Source organism: Somniosus microcephalus, chromosome 9, assembly GCF_052327205.1.
Source record: "Somniosus microcephalus isolate GS21.2 chromosome 9, FLI_Smic_1.0, whole genome shotgun sequence".
Lineage (NCBI taxonomy): Eukaryota > Metazoa > Chordata > Chondrichthyes > Squaliformes > Somniosidae > Somniosus > Somniosus microcephalus.
In genome coordinates this window covers 112,257,052-112,277,773 of record NC_140995.1, presented here as the reverse complement: position 1 = coordinate 112,277,773, position 20,722 = coordinate 112,257,052, and the positions used below count along the sequence as shown (strand labels likewise).

General features: G+C 48.5%; 1 protein-coding gene across 1 annotated transcript in view; it reads right to left on the bottom strand.

The window, feature by feature from the left end:
• blk (BLK proto-oncogene, Src family tyrosine kinase) overlaps positions 1 to 20,722 on the bottom strand; it is a 145,003-nt gene that overhangs the window by 24,492 nt on the left and 99,789 nt on the right. The window contains exon 9 of the mRNA XM_085997027.1: positions 4,713 to 4,892. Within this exon, the coding sequence (XP_085853153.1) occupies positions 4,713 to 4,892 (180 nt within the window). The remainder of the gene's footprint in view (positions 1 to 4,712; positions 4,893 to 20,722) is intronic.

Below are 20,722 nucleotides of genomic sequence, written 5' to 3'. Positions count from 1 at the left end.
GGCCTGCAGCAACGCGGGAGGGGTGGGGAAGCTCGGCGGACTTCTCCCCAGAGGGTGAGTGCGGCCTCCAGTCCTGCGACGGTCAGCGCAGAGGAGGTGCGCCTCCTAGAGGAAATGGCCGTCCAGGCTGAGCGCAGGCACACTGAGCTCATGGGTGCAGTGGCAAGGATGCCTGACTCCATAGAATCACTGGCAAGGAGTGTGCAGGAATTCGGGGCAGCACAGGCCAGGAGTCTGCAACAATTCAGTGCAGCACAGGCCAGGAGTCTGGAACAATTCAATGCAGCACAGGCCACGAGTCTGCAGGACATCGCGGCAGCACAGGCCAGGAGTCTGCAGGACTTCGCAGCAGCACAGTCGGCTTCTAGCCAAGTGCTCGGTCGTGCCGTCCATTCACTGGCTGGGGTCATGCGGACACAGACCAGGGCCACGCGGGCACTAACTGCTGCCACCCTCGCTGGATCAGCCAGGCAAAGCCAGGGCACTCGCCGCGCAGCAGCAGCCCAGCAGTCTGTCCTTCAGCTGTTTGCTGCGCATGCTGCAGTGCTGGCCCGTGCGAGTGCCAATGTGTCAGGCGACCAGCGAGCACCTGCGATCTGCCAGGTTGCCACCATTCCTGCAGCCGACACGGCCACTCCGCCATTGCAGCTGCCACGAGCTGCTGGACAGACTGCTGCCGCCCAGCCAGAGTTGGAGCAGTCAGCAGCCGGCCACTCCAAGGCCAGAGCTGGTGCAGGCCGACCCCCAAGGGCATCTGCCGTCTCGCCATCTGCCCCTCAGCAGCCTTCCCCCAGCCTTGCTGCAGCCACTGGGCTACCATTGAGGAGGAGCAGCAGGGCGGGCAGGAGCCAGGCAAGGATGCGCAAGGCATCGCCCTCGCAGGGCAAAAAGTAGAGGTATGCACAAATGCCTGGTGCTTGTTGTAAGGCCGACACTGGTGCAGTTGTTTTTGTGTAAGGCCGAGACTGGTGTCTTTATTTCTTTTTGTAAGGCCGAGACTGGTAGTTTTGTGTTTTTGGAGGGGGCTTCTCCACATGAGCATGTAATGTGGGAAGGGCAGAGGTTTTCAATAAATTATTGTTGTTAAATTGCAGTGTGCATGGTTTTTTGGTTAAGTCCTGGTTGCCCTGCTCGGCTGAGGGCTTGTGGAGCGGCTACATTCATCTGCTGACATTGGCACAAGCCAGTCCCTGAGAGGGGGCCTAGAACCGACGTTCAATAAGCCGGCGACGGGCGGCCCTTGCACTTTGTGCCTCCCTCCTGTGCTGGTCCTCCTCCTCCTCAGGTGGTCCTCCAATCTGTGGTGGCAGTGGCTGAGTCCTGCGGTTAGCCAGGTTGTGCAGCATGCAGCAAACGACCACGAAATGGGAGACTCGCTCCGGCGAATACTGTAGGGCTCCACCAGAACGATCCAGACAGCGGAACCGTTGCTTCAGGACGCCGATTGTTTGTTCGATGATGTTCCTGGTCGCTTGATGGCTCTCGTTGTATCTCTCTTCAGCAGGGGTGCTGGGCGCACGGAGCGGGGTCATCAGCCAGGTACACAAAGGATAGCCTTTGTCCCCGATAAGCCATCCGCGTGGGTGAGGCTGGGCCTGGAACATGTCTGCCACAGAAGTCTGTCGCAGGATGAAGGCATCGTGGCTGCTGCCTGGAAAGCGGGCATTGACAGCTAGGATGAGCTGCCTGTGGTCACACACCAGCTGTACGTTCAGCGAATGGTAGCCCTTCCGGTTGCGGTAATCCTCGGCATTCTCCAGAGGTGCCCGCAAAGCCACATGCGTGCAGTCAATGGCGCCCTGCACCATGGGGAAGCCCGTGAATGCTGCAAAGCCCATTGCACGCTGTTGCTGCTTGTCAAGGGCCATGGAGAAGGAGATGAACTGACGTCTCCTTTGGAAAAGGGCATTGGTCACCTGGCGGATGCAGCAATGCACGGCGAACTGGGAGATGTTGGCAATGTCCCCAGTAGCGGCTTGGAAGGAGCCGGTGGCATAGAAGTTGAGAGCCACCGTCACCTTCACTGCCACCGACAGAGACGTCCTGCTCCTCAGCTGTGGCTGCAGATCACCGCCAAGCAGCTGGCAGATCTCTGTGACCACGTCCCTTCTGAATCGCAGCCTCCGAACACACTGCTCCTCAGACATGTTGAGATAGGAGAACTGCTGGCGGTATACCCTGGGTGGGTTAGGCCTCCTTTGCCGACGCCTGTTGCCCCCTCTCCGTCTAGCCAGGGCTGCCACTCTCTCACAGCGTCTGTGAGCCCTTTCGATGTAATTGAGAAAGCCTGCGTTGACACCCATTGCAACCCCCATAATATGCTGGCAAACAATGAGATGTCAATGAAGGCAAAGACTAGTGGAAATCTGTGGCCTGAAGCCAGAAGTACCTGTCCGAGTGTTGGGCCAAAGCAGAAAGCTATCTACCTTGGTCTCTCTCCAAAGATCCGTTTCGCAAGAGGGAGTGCTGCGAAATGGCAGCCTTTTATATTGCAGGAGGAGTGCCCTTTAATTTGTGCCCCCCGCGCCCCGCATCGGATGAGCACCGTTCCACTTAACAGTCGCTAGGGGCGCCAGGCGCACAATGGGGCGTTGCCACTGAAGTTCCGGTTGGGGGCGCACAAAGGGCATTGCACGAGGAAATGACGTCATGATCTGCGCGCGCAGCTGAGCGCGCGCAAAGACTTTGCGCCGACGCTAAATCTCGAGTGAAGTTGGGGCGAGGCGCAGTTCTCGCTGCGCCCGGGCGCAACCCGCCTAGCGCCCGACATCTACTCCTCCTAAGGTGCTAACGGCTGGCGCAACCAACTGAATTTCTAGGCCTAATTCCCTTACATTTGTAAATGTTTGGCTCAACACCTGTTTTAGGCCCGCTTACTTTAATTGGTTAGAGATGACTGGAGCAGAAGCTGCTTACGATTCCTCAGTGGCCACAGCAACAAGAGATGGTTTTCTTTTTAAACTTCTTAAAATAATTTCTGTTGAGCCAGGAGTGCTTCCCCGACTCCACAGTAATGCCGATCACCCCCACACCTCCCTTTGCCAGCAAAGAAAATGGGCCGAAATTTATCTGCATCAAATAGGCAAGTTGTCTGTGGAGGGAGCTTGCTGCTCACCCAGATGATGTTAATGAGGCTCGAGGCCGAGCCTTGCAGTTGGGGCACGTGATCTGTGCCCGGTACTGATTTCAGGCTCGGAAACGGGGCTATAGGAATTTCCACCCCATTATCGACAGTTAGGTGTAAAATGATGGAGAAATAATGGAGAATCTATTCAATTGCATTTTTTAATGAAATACAGTTGTACACCTGTGAATAAAATAAGCATGTTAATTAGGCAGACTAATTTTTATAGGTAAGTAAAATTTTAATTTATGCAAATATACTGCAGTAGATTCCATTTAATATACTGCTGGACGCCTTGATCTCCTTGTAAACATTGTAGAGATTAAATAAATTATTCCACTAGTGAGGTATTGAAGACTTGAAGTAACGTGACTGGACTTAAAATCAGACAACATATAAAAGGAAACTCTGCAGCATGAAATTGTTTTGTGGGCAGTTATATATATCTCGGATATTGAATGACATTGGTACCTATTTACAGCAACTGGAGTCTTGATTTTATTAAAACATTTTAACTGACACTTTTGAAAGTATTATTTGTTTTTGTTTGCACCATGATTGGCATAAAAAAAAAATTTTTAAACTCTTTAGTAACCCTTTTTGATGACCCTGAGTTTCCGGTTGCTTGCCATTTTAATCCTCCACCCCACTCCCACTCTGACCTCTCTGTCCTTGGCCTCCTACACTGTTCCAATGAAGCTCAATGGAAGCTCGAGGAACAGCACCTCATCTTTCGAGTAGGCACTTTACAGCCTTCTGGACTCAACATCAAGTTCAACAATTTCAGATCATAACCTCTGCTCCCAATTTTTCAGACAGCAGGTGCTGGTAATGTTTCTGCTATTGCCATTTACACCTCCTCTAGACCCATCTTTTGTTTCTTTACCTAGCTCATTATCACCCCCTTTTGCCTTGCACCATCATCCCTTTTGTCATTTAATTACTCCTGCCTTCCACCTTATCACAGACCTTCCCTTTTGTTCTTTCCTCCCCTTCCCCCCTTTCCCTGCCCCTGCATTTGCTTAAAACCGGTTACCTCTCTAACATTTTTTAGTTCTGATGAAAGGTCATCGACCTGAAACGTTAACTCCATTTCTCTCTCCACAGATGCTGCCTGACCAGCTGAGTATTTTCAACATTTTCTCTTTTTATTTTAGGCCCAGCATCATAATGTGCTCAGAAGTTAGATGCTGAAGATTATTTGATTGGACCTGCCCTTTAGATAAATATTGTATCCAACAGGTCCTAATTTTTAACCTCCATTTTTATATACAGGACAAAAATCATATGGAACGAAAAAGGAAGATACACACTCGTGTAGGGCTGTACCATTTCTTCAGTCCACAATGACTGGAGTGGAATATGGGACAGTCCTTTGACGGACATGTGTGGACCCTTGGATGGATACAGTCGTGCAAGTGAGGAGTAGCATCAAAAACCAAGTTTTTACTTTTTCAGTTACAGATACTAAAAGGCGGCCATCTCCAAACTAGAACTGTTTAGTTCAAAATTCTGTGCCAGAGTACATATAGCTGCACATAGTGTATTTGCACTGGAATGAAATCAGGAAGCAGTATCATTACTGTACCTTTTGCCATGTATTCGGTTACTATGTATATGGGTTCTTTCGTCACGACTGCGTACAGCTGCACCAGCTTGTCATGTCGAAGTGTCTTCATAAGGTTGGCCTCATCTAGGAAAGCCTCAGGAGACATGCTACCCTCCTTCAGCATTTTAATGGCAACCTTGGTATTGTTCTTATAGTAGCCTGTGTAAAGGGTTAAAAAAAAGTCCTGAAAATCAAATTCAATTATTTTTTGTATAGCTACTTATTCCCAGACTAAGGGAGTAACACACTCCACAGAGGCCTAGAAATTTGATTAAGCCTGAAAACGGGGGCAGTGCCACTGCGGGCCAAGGTTAACGGCTGCCCGCAAAAAAGAGCACAGGCAGCGCCGGTATTTTGGAGCTGCCTGCTGATTTAAATGAGCAAAGTGCTGAAGCTCCCGTGCAATGCGTTCCTTCTGGCGCTAACATCAGCAGGAGGCTGAAGGTCAGGGCTAAAGGATCGGTGCGGTGTTCTCGAGCAGTCACCTTATTAACAGTACATTTCCAAGTGAAAGACTGTAGCACAGATGTCCTTAAACCATTGCGTGAGAAATCCTGAGATTATGCCCAAAATATAAACCGAACACAGAAAATTTAACGGACTGAGTGCAATATAAAGGACGTAGCGCCATTATATAGAAGAGAGCTGTTGCTAAATGCGGCAAGGATGCAAGAGCAGGCTCGAGGGGCCAAATGGCCTACTCCTGCTCCTATCTCCTATCTTCTATGTGAGGACTGGCCACATGCTAAATTTGTTAAAATAGGGCAATGATCACAAGACTATGGGAATTCCAAACTGTTTTTCCAAGCTTATTTTAGGATTATGGTTGTATAGGAACTGTATATTATATAGACACCTATGTATATATTTTCAATAAGAACAAAAAAACCCTATAAATCTTAATATTGTTTAGCGGGTTCATCAGCATTTTCTTGATGTAAACTGGATCTTGTTGAAAAGATCCAAAAAATTATTAAATTAGCAACAACGAAAAAATAAACGGCTCAATCTGGATCATATTAAAGAATTTTTGCCATAAACTGAAAGCAGTTATTTGGGTGTAACTTATTTAAAAGTTGTACAGTAAGTGCGAATTATACAGAATGTTTACTATACGGTTTATAGCTCATCGCCACTTGCTCCCGGCTCTACACGCTGTCTACGGCTGCACGCACAGGCGTGCTTTGGAGAGGGCGGTAAGAGGAGCGGTGACGTCCAAAATCGCTGACCGTGCATCAATTTGGTGTTCCACGCCAATTGATGTCACGCTCCCGGTAATTAAAATATTTGTGGCGCGAGCAGGCCACGGCAGCGCTGCCAACCTGCCCAATATGGTGGCCGGCATGGAACAGCGGAAGTGAGGGGCCGCCATTTTTTCTTCAAAACCGGCCTTAACAGCCAGCGCTAAAGGTTAGAATTTCTAAGCCATTGGGTTTTAAAATCAGGCCCCTTAAACATTACAGCCGCGATTTTATGAACCTCGATGGGTCTGTAGTAGGTCCCAACCCCACTGCTGTCTCCAACCCGCTGCGTAGAATGAATTTCCCTTGATTGGACTTGTTAAGCCCGCCCAGCACATTTCCCAGCCAATTAGAGAAAGCGGGTCTGGTGACATCATTTGATGACGTGTCATCAGCCGGTTTCCTTAAAGGGACCATGGCCAACTTTAATTTGACATTTGTGCTGTGACTCCCTGACATATGCTTATGGAGGGAGTCACAGCACGCAGGGAGGTCCTCTTCCCTTCCCATGGGTGGAAGAGACCTCCCCAGGAGATCAACACAGCCTAGTTGCACATTGCAGAGGAGTGCACAAGCATTGATGTGGTTAGGAGGACCTGGATGCAGTGCCGCAAACGTTTCAATGGTCTTAGTAGATCACAAAATGTTAGTACAAACCACGCCCAACCTCATCCTGCTGTGCCTCTCATCACATCCCCATCACTCTGCCTTCCCTACCCTACTCCTGCACATCCTTACACCAACTTACCTTGCACCTCCACCCATCCCTCTCTATCTACATTATCATTTCCCCATCTCATTAGCCACCCCTCACACTCACCCTCATCCTAGTCCAATCATACCAACTAACAACACACAAGGGTAGGCACTTGGGGCTAGATTTTCAGTATAGACAGTTTTGGGGCGCTAACCTTAGCGCCCGCCCCAAAGTAGCGCCCCGTTGCCGGAAATTCAGTGGCTTCGCCCTAAGAGGTTGGTGGAGCGCTAAAAGAGGCGTTCCACTACTATCTTTAGGCGCTAAGCCGGCGGTGCAGAGCGCTGCGCCCAAGCTCGGGCGCAGCGCACGGCAGACACTCTGGTGCCAGTGAGCTCTTAAAGGGGAAGGGTGCATGTGTTTTTTGCAAAGGCAGAGTCGGGGGGGGGGGGGAAGGAGGAGGAGGAGGAGGAGGAGGAGGAGGAGGTGGTGGTGGTGGTGGTGGCGGCGGCGGCGGCCGGAAACCTAAACTTAAATACACCATTCACAACACACTGGATCCGTCCATTATAGTGCAGGAGGAGGGCCCTTTAATTTGCGCTCCCCAGGGTGTGTTGCGTTCCATTGTACAAACGCTCTGGACGCCAGCCGCACAATCGGGCGGTCCGACTGAAGTTTGTATTCGGGGCGGCCAAAGGGCGTTGCACGAGGATGTGACGTCATTTTCTGCGCGCGCAGCCGGGCGGCCGCTAAACTTTGCGCCGGCGCTAACGGGCAACTTAATTTGGGGCGGGGCGCAAACTGCACTGCGCCCGGGCGCTACACGCATAGCGCCCGAAAATCACTTCTCTTAAGGCGCTAACTGCTGGCGCAAGCAACTGAAAATCTAGCCCTTGGTGTTTTATCCAATGTTCATGTAAAGTTTCTGTTAATGTGGTGTCAAACATTGAAATCTTTTATTTTCAACACTTTGCGTTCTTGGACAGATTTGTGTGCACCTTTGGAAGTGGCTTAGTGAGTATTAGTGAATGGTGAGACATAACGGTACCCCCCGAAATGGTGATGAGTTTGAAAGGAATGGCTTGGGTATTCTAGGGATGTTTTATGGTGTTGGTGTGGGGTGGTGCCAACCTGGCGCATCATGTGGCAGCCAGGGTGTACTGATTCAAGTGAAGTAAATCTGGCCACGGTGAGGCCATCCCTGGCCTCCCAGGCAGTAATGTGGTTGGGTACTGGTGTGCCTGTTGCTGCTGGTGCTGGGACAGATCATGGTGGAATTCTGAGAACCAAGGTGGGAGAGTATAAAGGGCACCTATGCTGATGGAATAGATAGTAGTTGAAGTAGAGATGACAGAAGCAATCTGTCAATAGTGAGAGAGGTTGCTGCAATGAGGTGACACTGGATAGAAAGTTTGCTCCAAACACTTGCAGCCTGCATAAAGCTCAACCTATGTTCCAAAGGGAGAAAGCAACAGCCTCTGCGCTTGGAAAGTGAACAGGTGAGAAGTGGGAGCTTTTATACTACATTTCAAGCTGTCGTCATCAGCTGATTCAATGGCCACTCAACTTCCGCTTCAGATTAACAGACAGGGTTCAGGAGCAGCGTGGAACCCATGGGCAAGCTGTAAATGTCAAAAGGTAAGGTTAATTTCACTCTTAAGGGCTTGTCAACAAGCCAATAATTGTTTTGAATTAGGTCCCCCACCGCTGCCGGTCAGTTCTGCTCAGCGCTGGCAGACCCAACATTGGGAAAGGCAAGTGTGATTTGACAGCGGGTTCCCGACCCGCAGTCAATTAAATCAAATTTCACTGCTGATCTGCCACCGACCCAATCCGCTGAGCACCAGCAAAATTCTGGCCTACATAACCAAACACAGGCCTTGTCAAAATAATACATAGAATATCTAAATTTGGGACTGAGTTCGAGCAGTACCCTTTCACCTCTAGATCCTGGGTTTGAATCCAGTCCTGACTAGATGAATGTTTGTGTTCTCTGTTGCTGCAAGGGTCCTAACCAAAATGAGTGGGAAGTCTCAATCCAGTTCCAGAACATGAAATTGTCCATAGAGAGTAATTAAACCCAAACCCAAACTGGGAACATTATTCAGGTTGGCCATAGCTGGTGTGGGGGATTGTCAGACTTGTGCAATAGAAAGTTGATTGTATAGAATTGGACAGAGCACAGAGTACTTCAACAGATCTAACCAACTAAATCTGACCCAGGACTGCATAACACTTTCACTAGGAGCAATCAAATTGGGGGTGTAGTTAATAATGTGGAGGACTCCACCAAAATACAGAAAGACATAAATAGGCTTGCAGCGTGGGCAGATAAATGACAAATGAAATTCATAGAATTACATAAAATTACATTGAATATACAGCACAGAACAGGCCACTATGCTCAACTAGTCCGTGCTGGTGTTGGAATTATTAGTATCTTTTTTGCATTTTCTCCAGTGCTTCTCTGTCCTTTTTATAGCATGGCGATCAGAATTGTGTACAGTACTCTAAGTGTGGCCTGACCAGGGTCGTATACAAGTTTAACATAACTTCACAACTTCTGAATTCTATACCTTGAGAAATAAATCCCACTGCTTTGTTAGCTTTTGTAATAGCTTTGCTGACCTGTGATGATGCTTTTAATGATTTGTTCACCTGTATCCCAAGATCCCTTTGCTCTCTACCCCATCCAGTTTCCTATTTTCAAAGGTGTAGATGATGTTTCTGTTTTTCCTACCAAAGTGCATCACCTCACATCTATCTATGTTAAAGTTCATTTGCCAGTTAACTGCCCAGTCTGTAAGTTTTCTAATGTTTTCGTGTATTACGTTGCATTCTTCCTCATTGTTAGCTATACTCCCAGTTTGGTATCATCTGCAAATTCTGATAGAGTTACTATATGTAAATTATGAATTTCAGTGATCCCAGCACTGATCCTTGTAGAACACCGCTTTCTACCTTCCTCCAATCCAATGAAGGTATGAGGAGTGATTTGGCTATGATAGATTGGGGAGCTTCATTAAAAGGCATGACGGTGGATAGGCAATGGCTAACAATATATATCAATGATTTGGATGAGGGAACCAAATGTAGTATTTTCAAGTTTGCTGACGGCATGAAACTAGGTGGGATTGTGAGTTGTGAGGAGGGTGCAAAGAGACTTCAAGGCAATTTAGACACGTTGAGTGAGTGGCCAAACACATGGCAGATGCAGTATAACGTGGATAAGTGTGAAGTTATCCACTTCAGTAGAAAAAACAGAAAGGCAGAGTATTATTTAAATAGTGATAGATTGGGAAATGTTGATATACAAAGGGACCTGAGTGTCCTTGTACACCAGTCACTGAAAGCAAACATGCAGGTGCAGCAAGCAGTTAGGACAGCAAATGGTATGTTGGCCTTCATTGCAAGGGGATTTGAGTACAGGGGCAAGGATGTCTTACTACAGTTATACAGGGCCTTGGTGAGACCACACCTGGAGTAGTGTGTGTAGTTTTGGTCTCCTTATCCAAGAAAGGATATACTTGCCATAGAGGGAGTGCAGTGAAGGATTACCAGACTGATCCCTGAGATGGCAGGACTGTCATATAAGAGATTGGGTCGACTAGGCCTGTATTCACTAGAGTTTAGAAGAATGAGAGGGGATCTCATTGAAACGTATAAAATTCTGACTGAATGCAGGGAGGGTGTTTCCTCTGGCTGAGGGGTCGAGAACGAGGGGTCACAGTTTCAGGATACGGGGTAGGACATTTAGGACTGAGATGAGGAAAAATGTCTTCACCCAGAGGGTGGTGAACCTGTGGAATTCTCTACCACAGAAGGCTGTGGAGGCCAAGTCACTGAATATATTTAAGAAGGAGATAGATAGCTTTCTAGACACAAAAGGGGTATGGGGAGAGAGGGGGAATATGATATTGAGATAGAGGATCAGCCATGATCATATTGAATGGTGGAGCAGGCTCAAAGGGCCAAATGGCCGACTCCTGCTCCTATTTTTCTATGTTTCTAATCTGAATAACTACCCTTTACCCCTACTCCCTGCTATTTGTTCCCTGACTCCACATGCCCTAACCTTTGTCATGAGCTTACTGTGTGAATTAAATTCAATATAGCAAAGTGTGAAGTCGTTCATTTGGTAGGAGGAATAAGGAGGCCACTTATTCCTTGGAAGGTAATAAACTAAATTGGGTAAAGGAGCAAAGAGATCCGGGAATGCAATAACATAAATCACCAAAAGTAGCAACACAAGTTAATAAGGCCATAAAGAATGTAAACTTTTCATTTCTAGGGGAATATAATACAAAAGCAGAGAGATATTGTTAACTTTATATAGAACCTTAGTTAGACCACACTTGGAGTACTGTGTGTAGTTCTGATCTCCATTCTACAAAAAAGACATTGAAGCACTGGAGAATGTTGATAACAAGGCTATTTGTCTTTATGATTTTAATTTTTTCAAAAATATTGTAAGTGTTGTTACATTAACCCACTTGCTGAGGAATTCATCTCTAAAAGAAGCAAATTCTATAGTAAGCACTTCTTATTCAAAATAGTCCTCCGATATCGGAGTGAAAAAAGTGTTCACTTCGAAAAATATGTCAGCACATTTTTTAAAAAGACCTTAATCTGTTACCAATAATGAAATCCCCCACTTTTTCTTTGCAGGGAGCAGCATCCTGCCCAGCTACAGCAATTTTAACATAAATCTCAACTTCAACTAGGAACTGACCTGCAGCTGCCCAGCCTTAGGAAAACAAGCTATTGGCAAAGTATTTAGGTTGCCCACCAGCAGAATGTTTTGCTACACAGGGGGCACCTGATCAGCTCACTGATCAGTCTGGTAATCCTCGTAAAAATTCAGGTAATCCTCGTAAAAATACAATCAGCTGCTCTGGGACGCAGTTGGCTCCTCCCCATTAGTGGAATCACCAGACCGGTCAGGACACATCGGGACCCAAGAGGGTGGGTCTCGGTTGGGAAGAGAGACGCAAAGTTTATTTTAATTAAAAGCAGTAGTAAGTACATTTCTAATTGTATATTCTTTACAAACACTGAGGGGTATTTAAAAAAATACTTATGCTGGATTTTTCTTTCCCTTTAAAGAGGCTTCAATGTTCAAAGGGTGGTTGAATAGCTAATTGTACTTGTTAATGGCCACTTACACTGCAGCTTTAAGGAAACAGAACCTTTTTGAAGCCATTAAGTTGATCTAATTTTAATTAACAGTTGTGAAATACAGACAGGGAAGATCCTTGCTTTTAAAAAAACATATGTAACACTTCACCATTTAATAACAAAAAAACAGAAAAGGGTTACAAAAATGTAGTGACTGACTGCACAGATAAAATCCAGCCAGTTAACGGTACTGCTGGAATCCATTCTGACTGCTCAGAGATAACGGAGTAGATCTTAACTTTCACCTGTGAGCAGAAAACCTAAACAGAAAATCGGTCTATCCGCTAGTACTAGTTTTCAGCCTGCGGTGAAAGTTGAAGTCAACTCAAAAGTCTTCATCTCTGAGCTAGAGAGAGCTGGGCCAGGAAATTCCTTGGAGCTGCTCCTGCTCTGCCAGGGTTACTTCGCTGGAAGTGTGGCAGAATCCCCATTTATATACGCACAGACTTGCATTTATATCAGCGTCTTTCACAAACTCAGGACATTCCAAAGTGTTTACACGCGTAAAGGGGGACTTGGCCTGGAGGGTGTTGCATGGAGCAGTCCCGTGCAATAAAGTTTTAAACAGGTTCACGGACTCCCAGGCCGCCTGCCTTTTCTGCGGCCTGGAGGAGTCTGTTTTTCATGTATATACGGAATGTGAGAGGTTGCAGCCCCTCTTCCATTATTTGAAGGGGCTGCTCCTCGATTTCTGGCTGCACTTCAGTCCCACGTTCCTGATCTTTGGTCACCTGGTGCGGAGGGGAGCGGGCGGATCAGAGGACCTCCTCGTAGGACTGCTCCTGGGCCTGGCCAAAGTGGCCATCAATTGGTCCAGGCAGCAGGCGGTCGAGGGGGTCGTTCGGCCCGACTGCCTGCCTCTCTTTCGCGGCCACGTTCGCGCCCGGGTGGCTCTGGAGATGGAGCACGCGGTGTCCGCTGGCACGCTCGAGGCCTTCCGTGACTGGTGGGCGCCGCGGGGACTGAAATTTTAATTTAATTTGTTATGTTTTGTTTAAAATTTTATTAAGTTACAGACTATTCGTTTAATCATCGAAAATCAGAAGAGTACACGCGTAAAGGGGTTTTCCAGCCCACTTCCAGCAGAGTAACGCCAGCAGAGCAGGAGCAAGAGCAGCTCCAAGGACAGTCCCAGCCCTGGTTCAATTGCTGGCCTGTGTTGTCATAGCCGGTCTCAATTGGGAAAGCAGGAGAGGTATTACAAATGGTGCAGCATTCCTGAATTGGAGAGGGGAAAATCAGCCACGGTTCCCGCTCCTCATCGCTATACGGTGATCCCTACTGGAAATATGTGTGGATGCGCCCTGTGTGAAGGCAGAGTCTGCTTCAAGTGTCAGAGAGCCAAACTGGCATTCACTGTCAGGACTCTGACATAATACTGGCCGATTGGGCAAGGTTTGCCGCCTGTGGAACGATACCCCAGTGACGGACTTAATGCTCGCAGGAGTGGAAAGAAAATGGGAGAGAATGATTTCTTTAAAAAAGAAAGGACCGCTAATGCTCTTATAAGTTAACTAGATTAAGAGCAATCAACAGTCTTGCCAACTCTCGCGATTTAATCGTGAGACGCACGATTTTTCATGAAAACTTACCCCAACTCGCGATCTCACAATTGACCTCAAAGATTTTTTAGTTGCGTGTTAAACTTAGTCATGATTGGCTGCTGGGGACAATTGAGTGAGGCAGAAGTCTCATCCAGGCAGGGTCCGCGACCCATACTTAACCTCCTTCACCAACAGAGTCTCCCAGATCTGGATGCACATTATAATGAAAGAAAATAATCAATGGGATTGCGGTTTGCAGAGGATGCATAGGGGCAGCTTGTGTTGGAATTGCTGCTGGAAACTTGCTTCTGCTGGGTTTGACATGGGGCTGCAGGCGGGAGGAGGCTGCTCGCTCGTGGTCGGCTGATATGGCCTGGCTTGGCTTGGCATGTGGCAGCTGATGTGCCTCAATAAATCCGAGACTCGATGTTAGCGAAACAAAACAAGGCTTTTATTGACTTAGAAGGTAACACACAGAGGAGAATGTATCTTCCATCCAGAGGTCTGCCGTACTGGATGTGCTGCAGGCTGGGCCAGCTTACATAGGAGCCAGGTATGGGCGGAGCCCTACACACAGTACAATACAATGGAAATGAAACTGAAACCAACCACAGTCACAGGCAGAGAAATATTGATGAGTGATGAATGGAATATTTCATCACATTCACCCCTTCTATAGATTTAGTCTGTTCGGGGGTTTGATAGTCCTCTGCGACCAACGTGGCTGTTGTGGTGCCGCGGGTGTCAGCTGGGTGTCCCCGGTGGCCTCCTGGGTCTCTGCCGGGGGTGCCGCCAGGGTTGTTGAAGGGGTAGTTGGTGGGGGTACCGTTGGTCGATGTTCTTCCGGGGGTGATGAAAGAGTAGTGGGTGGGTAAGAGTTGCTGTGGTCGTTGTTGCTGCTGTTGTCGTGGTTGTTGTCGTTACCGGCTGGGGCGACGTCTTTTATGGACACGGTGTCCTCCCTTCCGTCGGCGTGCCGGACATACGCGTATTGGGGGTTGGCGTGGAGTAGGTGCACTGACTCCACGAGAGGGTCCGTCTTGTGGCCCCTCACATGCCTTCGCACGAATACCGGACCTGGGGTGGAGAGCCATGACGGCATGGATACGCCTGAGGTGGATTTCCGGGGAAAGACAAACATTCGCTCGTGAGGCGTGGCATTAGTGGCAGTACACAATAGCGACCGTATCGAATGGAGCACATCTGGGAGGACTTCCTGCCAGCGGGAGATAGGGAGGCCTTTGGTCCTTAGAGCTAGAGTGACTGCTTTCCATACTGTCCCGTTCTCTCGCTCCACTTGACCGTTACCCCGGGGGTTGTAGCTGGTGGTACGGCTCGTGGCGATCCCCCTGGACAGCATGTACTGGCGTAGCTCTTCACTCATGAAGGACGCCCCCCTATCCGTATGGATGTAGCTCGGCATACCGAACAGGCTGTTGAGGCATTTAATGACCGTGGCGCTGGTCATGTCTGGGCAGGGGAAGGCGAATGGGAAACGAGAGTATTCGTCCACAATGTTCAGGAAGTAAACATTGCGGTCGACGGACGGGAGGGGGCCCTTGAAATCTAAGCTGAGCCGCTCAAAGGGCCGTGTAGCTTTGATTAAGTGGGCTCTATCTGGGCGGTAGAACCGAGGCTTGCACTCAGCGCAAGTGCGACAGTTCCTGGTCAGGGACCGAACTTTCTCAATCGAGTAGGGTAAGTTGCGGGACTTTATGAAGTGGAACAGCCGCGTGACCCCTGGGTGGCAGAGGTCATTGTGGAGGGTCTGTAGCCGATCCCCGGTGGCGCTGGCACACATCCCTCGTGAGAGGGCGTCGGGGGATTCGTTAAGGGCCCCTGGCCGGTAAATGATGTCATAATCGAAGGTGCAGAGCTCGATCCGCCACCTAAGAATCATCATTTTTAATCTTCCCCCTCTGTTTATTATTGAACATAAACGCTACCGACCGCTGGTCGGTAAGTAGGGTGAAGCGTTTGCTGGCTAGGTAGTGGCGCCAGTGGCGCACTGCCTCCACGATGGCTTGGGCCTCCTTTTCTACGGAGGAGTGTCTGATCTCGGGCCCTTGGAGGGTCCTCGAGAAGAAAGCTACGGGCCGCCCCGCCTGGTTGAGGGTGGCTGCCAAGGCAAAGTCAGACGCATCACTTTCCACTTGAAAGGGAGTGTTCTCGTCCACTGCCTGTAGCGTGGCCCGCTCAATATCCTGCTTAATGCTTTTGAAGGCGGCATGGGCCTCAGCAGAGAGTGGAAAAGAGGATGCTTTCAAGAGGGGGCGGGCTTTGTCGGAGTAGTTGGGGACCCATTGGGAATAATAAGAAAATAACCCCAGGCACCTTTTCAGGGCTTTGGGAGTGTTGGGCAGGGGCAGCTCCCGTAGGGGGCGCAATCGGTCGGGGTCTGGTCCGATTTCCCCATTCTCCACCACGCTGCCTAGTATGCAGAGGCGCGTGGTGTTGTAAACGCACTTGTCCTCGTTGTAGGTGAGGTTGAGTTTTTGTGCGATTTTCAGGAACCTCTCGAGGTTCGAGTCGTGATCCTGCTGGTTGTGACCGCAGATGGTGACGTTGTCGAGGTAGGGGAAGGTTGCCTGCAAGTGGTGGTCATCGACCATGCGGTCCATCTCCCTCTGGAAGACCGAGACCCCATTCGTCACCCCAAAGGGGACTCTGAGGAATTGGTAGAGGCGTCCGTTCGCCTCGAAGGCGGTGTACGGGCGGTCCTCTGGTCTGATAGGGAGCTGGTGGTACGCTGACTTGAGGTCGATGGTGGAGAACACCCGGTATTGGGCGATTTGGTTCACCATTTCTGATATGCGGGGTAGCGGGTAGGCGTCTAGTTGGGTGTACCTGTTGATCGTTTGGCTATAGTCGATCACCATCCATTTCTTCTCGCTACCCCTTACCACCACCACTTGGGCGCGCCACGGGCTATTGCTGCGTTCAATAATGCGCTCTTTCAGGAGCCTGTCTACCTCGGTCGCGATAAACCGCCTGTCCTCCCAGCTGTACCTCCTGCTTTTGGTCGCTATTGGCCGGCAGTTAGGGGTAAGGTTCGCGAATAGCGAAGGCGGCTTTACCTTCAGGGTAGCCAGACCGCACACTGTGAGGGGCAGCTGGGACCCACCGTAATTGAGCGTGATGCTTTGGTGGTAGCACTGGAAATCCAGGCCCAAGATCACGCTCGCACATAGATTCTTCATGATTAATACTTTAAAATTATCGTATACAGTTCCGTTAACGGACAATTGTACCGTGCAGTAACCCATAATGGTCGATGTCTGGGTTATCAGCCATAGAGATGGTACCCCGAGTAGGGATCACCTTTAGGGAGAGTTGTTGTACCAGTTCAGGGTGGATAAAACTCTCCATGCTTCCACTGTCAATTAAACATTTAACCCTGCACCCGTTTACCTCGATGTCCACCATTGATTTGGATAGCGGGTGCGGCCTGGTCTGGTCCACTGTGACCGATGCCACTGTAGGGCCCTGATCGAGACAAGATGGCGTCCACGCTGTCTGCTCACAAGATGGCGGACCCCATGAGGTCGGGCAAGATGGCGTCCAAGATGGCCACTCCCACGGCGCACACGTGGCGGTGGCGGGTTTTCCGGCGGGGTTCCCTCTGCACACCTTCCCGAAGTGCCCCTTCTTACCGCACTTAAAGCAGGTGGTGCCTTTCGCCGGGCACAGGTTTCTGGTGTGCTTCGGCTGCCCGCAGAAGTAGCAGTTGGGTCCCCGACGCATCGCGGCTGTCGTAGGGCTTCTGGGGGGGAGAGCGGGGCCCCGACGGTGTCGGGCTGCCGGGCGGGGAAGATGCCTTCCAAGATGGCGGCGCCCTTGGTGCACACGTGGCGGCGTGGACGGCGCGGGCCGAAGAGTAGGCGTCCGAGTTTCTCTGGGCCACATCCAGGGATCGTGCTGTGTCCGCAGCCTGTTTCAGGTCCAATCCCATTTTTTCCAGCAGTCTCTGCCGGATGTAAGTGGAGCTGAGGCCTGTGATAAAGGCATCGCGAACAAGCTCGTCAGTGTACACTGCGGCTTTTACATCTTGGCACTTGCAGTCTTTGCCAAGCGTTTTCAGGGTGCCTAGGAACTCCTCCACCGATTCCCCAGGTCGCTGTGCGCGAGTAGCGAGCAGATGCCTAGCATACACCTCATTCGTAGGCTGCTGGTAATGCGCCTTTAAGATGTCGCAGGCGGCCGGGTACGTGTCGGCGTCTTGGATGAGGGGGTAAACCCGGTGGCTTACCCAATTCCGCAGAATTCCGAGTTTCATACTCGCAGCATCCGTAGCGTCTTTGACGGCTGCGGAATTGTCCAGGAAGAATTCCATACACATAAACCAGTGTCCGAAGCATGCCGATGCGTCCGAAGCATGCTGGTCCAAATCCAAACGTTCGGGTTTCAAGAGTTGATCCATTGTGTTGAAAATTAAGTCAATAAAATTGATGTGCCTCAATAAATCCGAGACTCGATGTTAGCGAAACAAAACAAGGCTTTTATTGACTTAGAAGGTAACACACAGAGGAGAATGTATCTTCCATCCAGAGGTCTGCCGTACTGGATGTGCTGCAGGCTGGGCCAGCTTACATAGGAGCCAGGTATGGGCGGAGCCCTACACACAGTACAATACATTGGAAATGAAACTGAAACCAACCACAGTCACAGGCAGAGAAATATTGATGAGTGATGAATGGAATATTTCATCACAGCAGCTATACTGCAAGGAGGCGCCAGCGGGGACTTGACTTGTTGCAGAGGGAGAGCTGCACGAATAGCTTCACATTTCCTCGACACATTTCCGCTAAGCCCTACCTCACCATCTGCTTTTATTTTTGTAGAAATGCATTTCAAGAGACGCGCACTGCAAGAGGCAACAAAAAATGTTTCAATCGGCGGCGGTTCTTTTGGGCTCTCGCCCTTTTTAAATGTATTTTTATTTTTTGTTAAAATGTGTTGCTTTGTCTGCAGCCGACTTGGAAGTGCTTTTCGCTATAATCTCACTTTTCCAAGTAAAGGCCGCTGACTGATTCTGTACAATGTAGAGATTGCTGAAATCACACTTGCCTGCTTTTCTTTTCTGTTTGTTTGCGCGCAAAAGATAAAACATTTAAAAAGAAAGTTAAATAGTTGATGGGTTGTGTCATGTATCTTACCATTCATGTAGAAATGACTCATGAGATAACACTGGGCGGCCAGCTGGTGGCGCCATCCAAGGAAAGTATAAATACTCGGGCATGGGCCCAGCTTGCTCAGGACGTTTTTGTAACCAGGAACTAGTGATGTAACTAGAGCTCATGGTTGTGAAACAGTTGATTGAAGCCTTGTTTTATACTCAAACCAAGTGCTCAGTAGTTTTCTTACGTCAGGCTGTGTGGTGGGTTATGCCACATTTTTGTGCATCGTTGGGAGATTATTTTGAATTGCAGGGCCAGTGGACTTTTGGGTAAACAAACAATTGGTCAAACATTTACTTGGCCCACTGTCGTGGCTCCAGTGTTTAGCTTCTAAGTCTAGGGCACCTGAGATAAAAATGGCTGTAAGAAGCTTTTCTCAACAGAGTCAAACATTCTGGCACTGCTTCTGCTCCACTGTCCTCTCATTGAAACCTTTTCAAAATAGGGGAGGAAGGAAAAAGATTCTTTGGAGTTGAAGAGTTAATTAATCCTGTCTCTCACGATTCGGACTGGCAGTTCAAGAGCAAGTTGAAGCCCGCAGGAAAATAAGTTAGTAAGTACGTTGTGTGGGCTGAGGTACGAGCCAGCGGCCTTCCTTTAAATTCAACCCTTTTTTCCCCCTCGTGCGGACTTCTGGAGCCGCCCAAGGCCCTGGCTGTGTCAGCGGGCTGGAAGCCGGCCAGGTCGCGTGGTTGAAAAGAGACGGACGTCCGAGGTGTTTCCTCATGGTGGTCAGAAGGGAGGTGGGGCGTCTGTTGCCATCAATGGAGAGTGTGCGCGTCACATGGCCTTGGAGGGTGGGAAGGGGGCGGAAAGAAAAGAGACTTGCCAGTCTCTCTAGCAAGGCTGTGGCCTATTGAGATTTTAGGAAAGGGTATTCAAGACCAATTGTAGCATCACTACTCACTGCCACCCTAGCTCAGATCTAGCACATTCCTGCTTTTGCATTAAGTAAAACAAAAATAATAATAAATATATATGCTTAATTGTACAACTAATTTATATTAGTCAGCATGTTGATAACGGGTAGGATGTTTTAAAAGTTTTTTGTAAAGCATTTTCAGATGCAGTAATATAGTTTTTGTAAACAGCTGTGACCTGTTAGAGGTTAAATAAAGCCATTAATGAGGTTTATAAATGAACTGTCAATCTATATTGGTGTATGTTTGGGAAAAAAAAGCAACTCATGATTTCTTACCAAATCTCATGACTTTTAAGCATTTGTCTCATGATTTATGAGATGGTGGGGTTGGCATTACTGAATCAATGTGGAAATGGCTTGGAGGTGTGCCCCTAAGAATTATACTGTATCTTTGTCTGTGGCATGAGAATGATTGTAGCATGATTAAGACCCTGAAGTGCAGTGTAACAGAGATATAACTACAGTGGCATAATGGAATCAGCTTTGGAAAGTCAATAGACATTGCATACATTCACAGCACTGTGGGCTGGATGCCCCCATGAGCTATTCAGGCACGATGTAAGAGGTTGGTCCCCACTATAATAACTGAACTTCGTAAGTGGATGAGGGAAGTCCAGTAGACATTGTCGACTTACCTTAGCAAAAGATTTTTGGAAGTCTAACGCACAAGAGGCTTCTCTATAAGATCAAAGCGTCTAGTATTAGTGGAAATATATTGAGCTGATTTGAGAACTGGCTGGCAGGACGTAGGCAAAAAGTAGGTATAGATGGATTTGGATCTTTTTGCAGACCGGTTGCCAGTGGTGTCCCGGTGTTGGGACCGTTGCTCTTTATTATTTTTATTAATGATCGATCTGGGGTACGATCTGCAAATTTGCAAATGATACCAAGACCTGTGCAAGTATTAGAACTGTAGATGACACTTATCTGCTTTAGGCAGATCTTACTGTGTTGGGAGATTGGGCTTATGACTGACAAATGATGTATAACTTGGATAAGTGCAGTGTTATGCATGTGGGCAGCGCAAATGCTCAACATTTATACACCCTTCAGGGAAAAGCATTAAAGAAGGTGGAGATAGAAAGAGATTTGGGGATTCTAGTGCACACATCTTTAAAAGGTACATGAGCAATGCCGTGAAGCGATAGCTAGAGCAAATAGGGTGTTGGGGTGTATCCATAGGACAATTGAGTATAAGACGAAGCATGTTGTTTTGTCCTTGGTCAGGCCGTA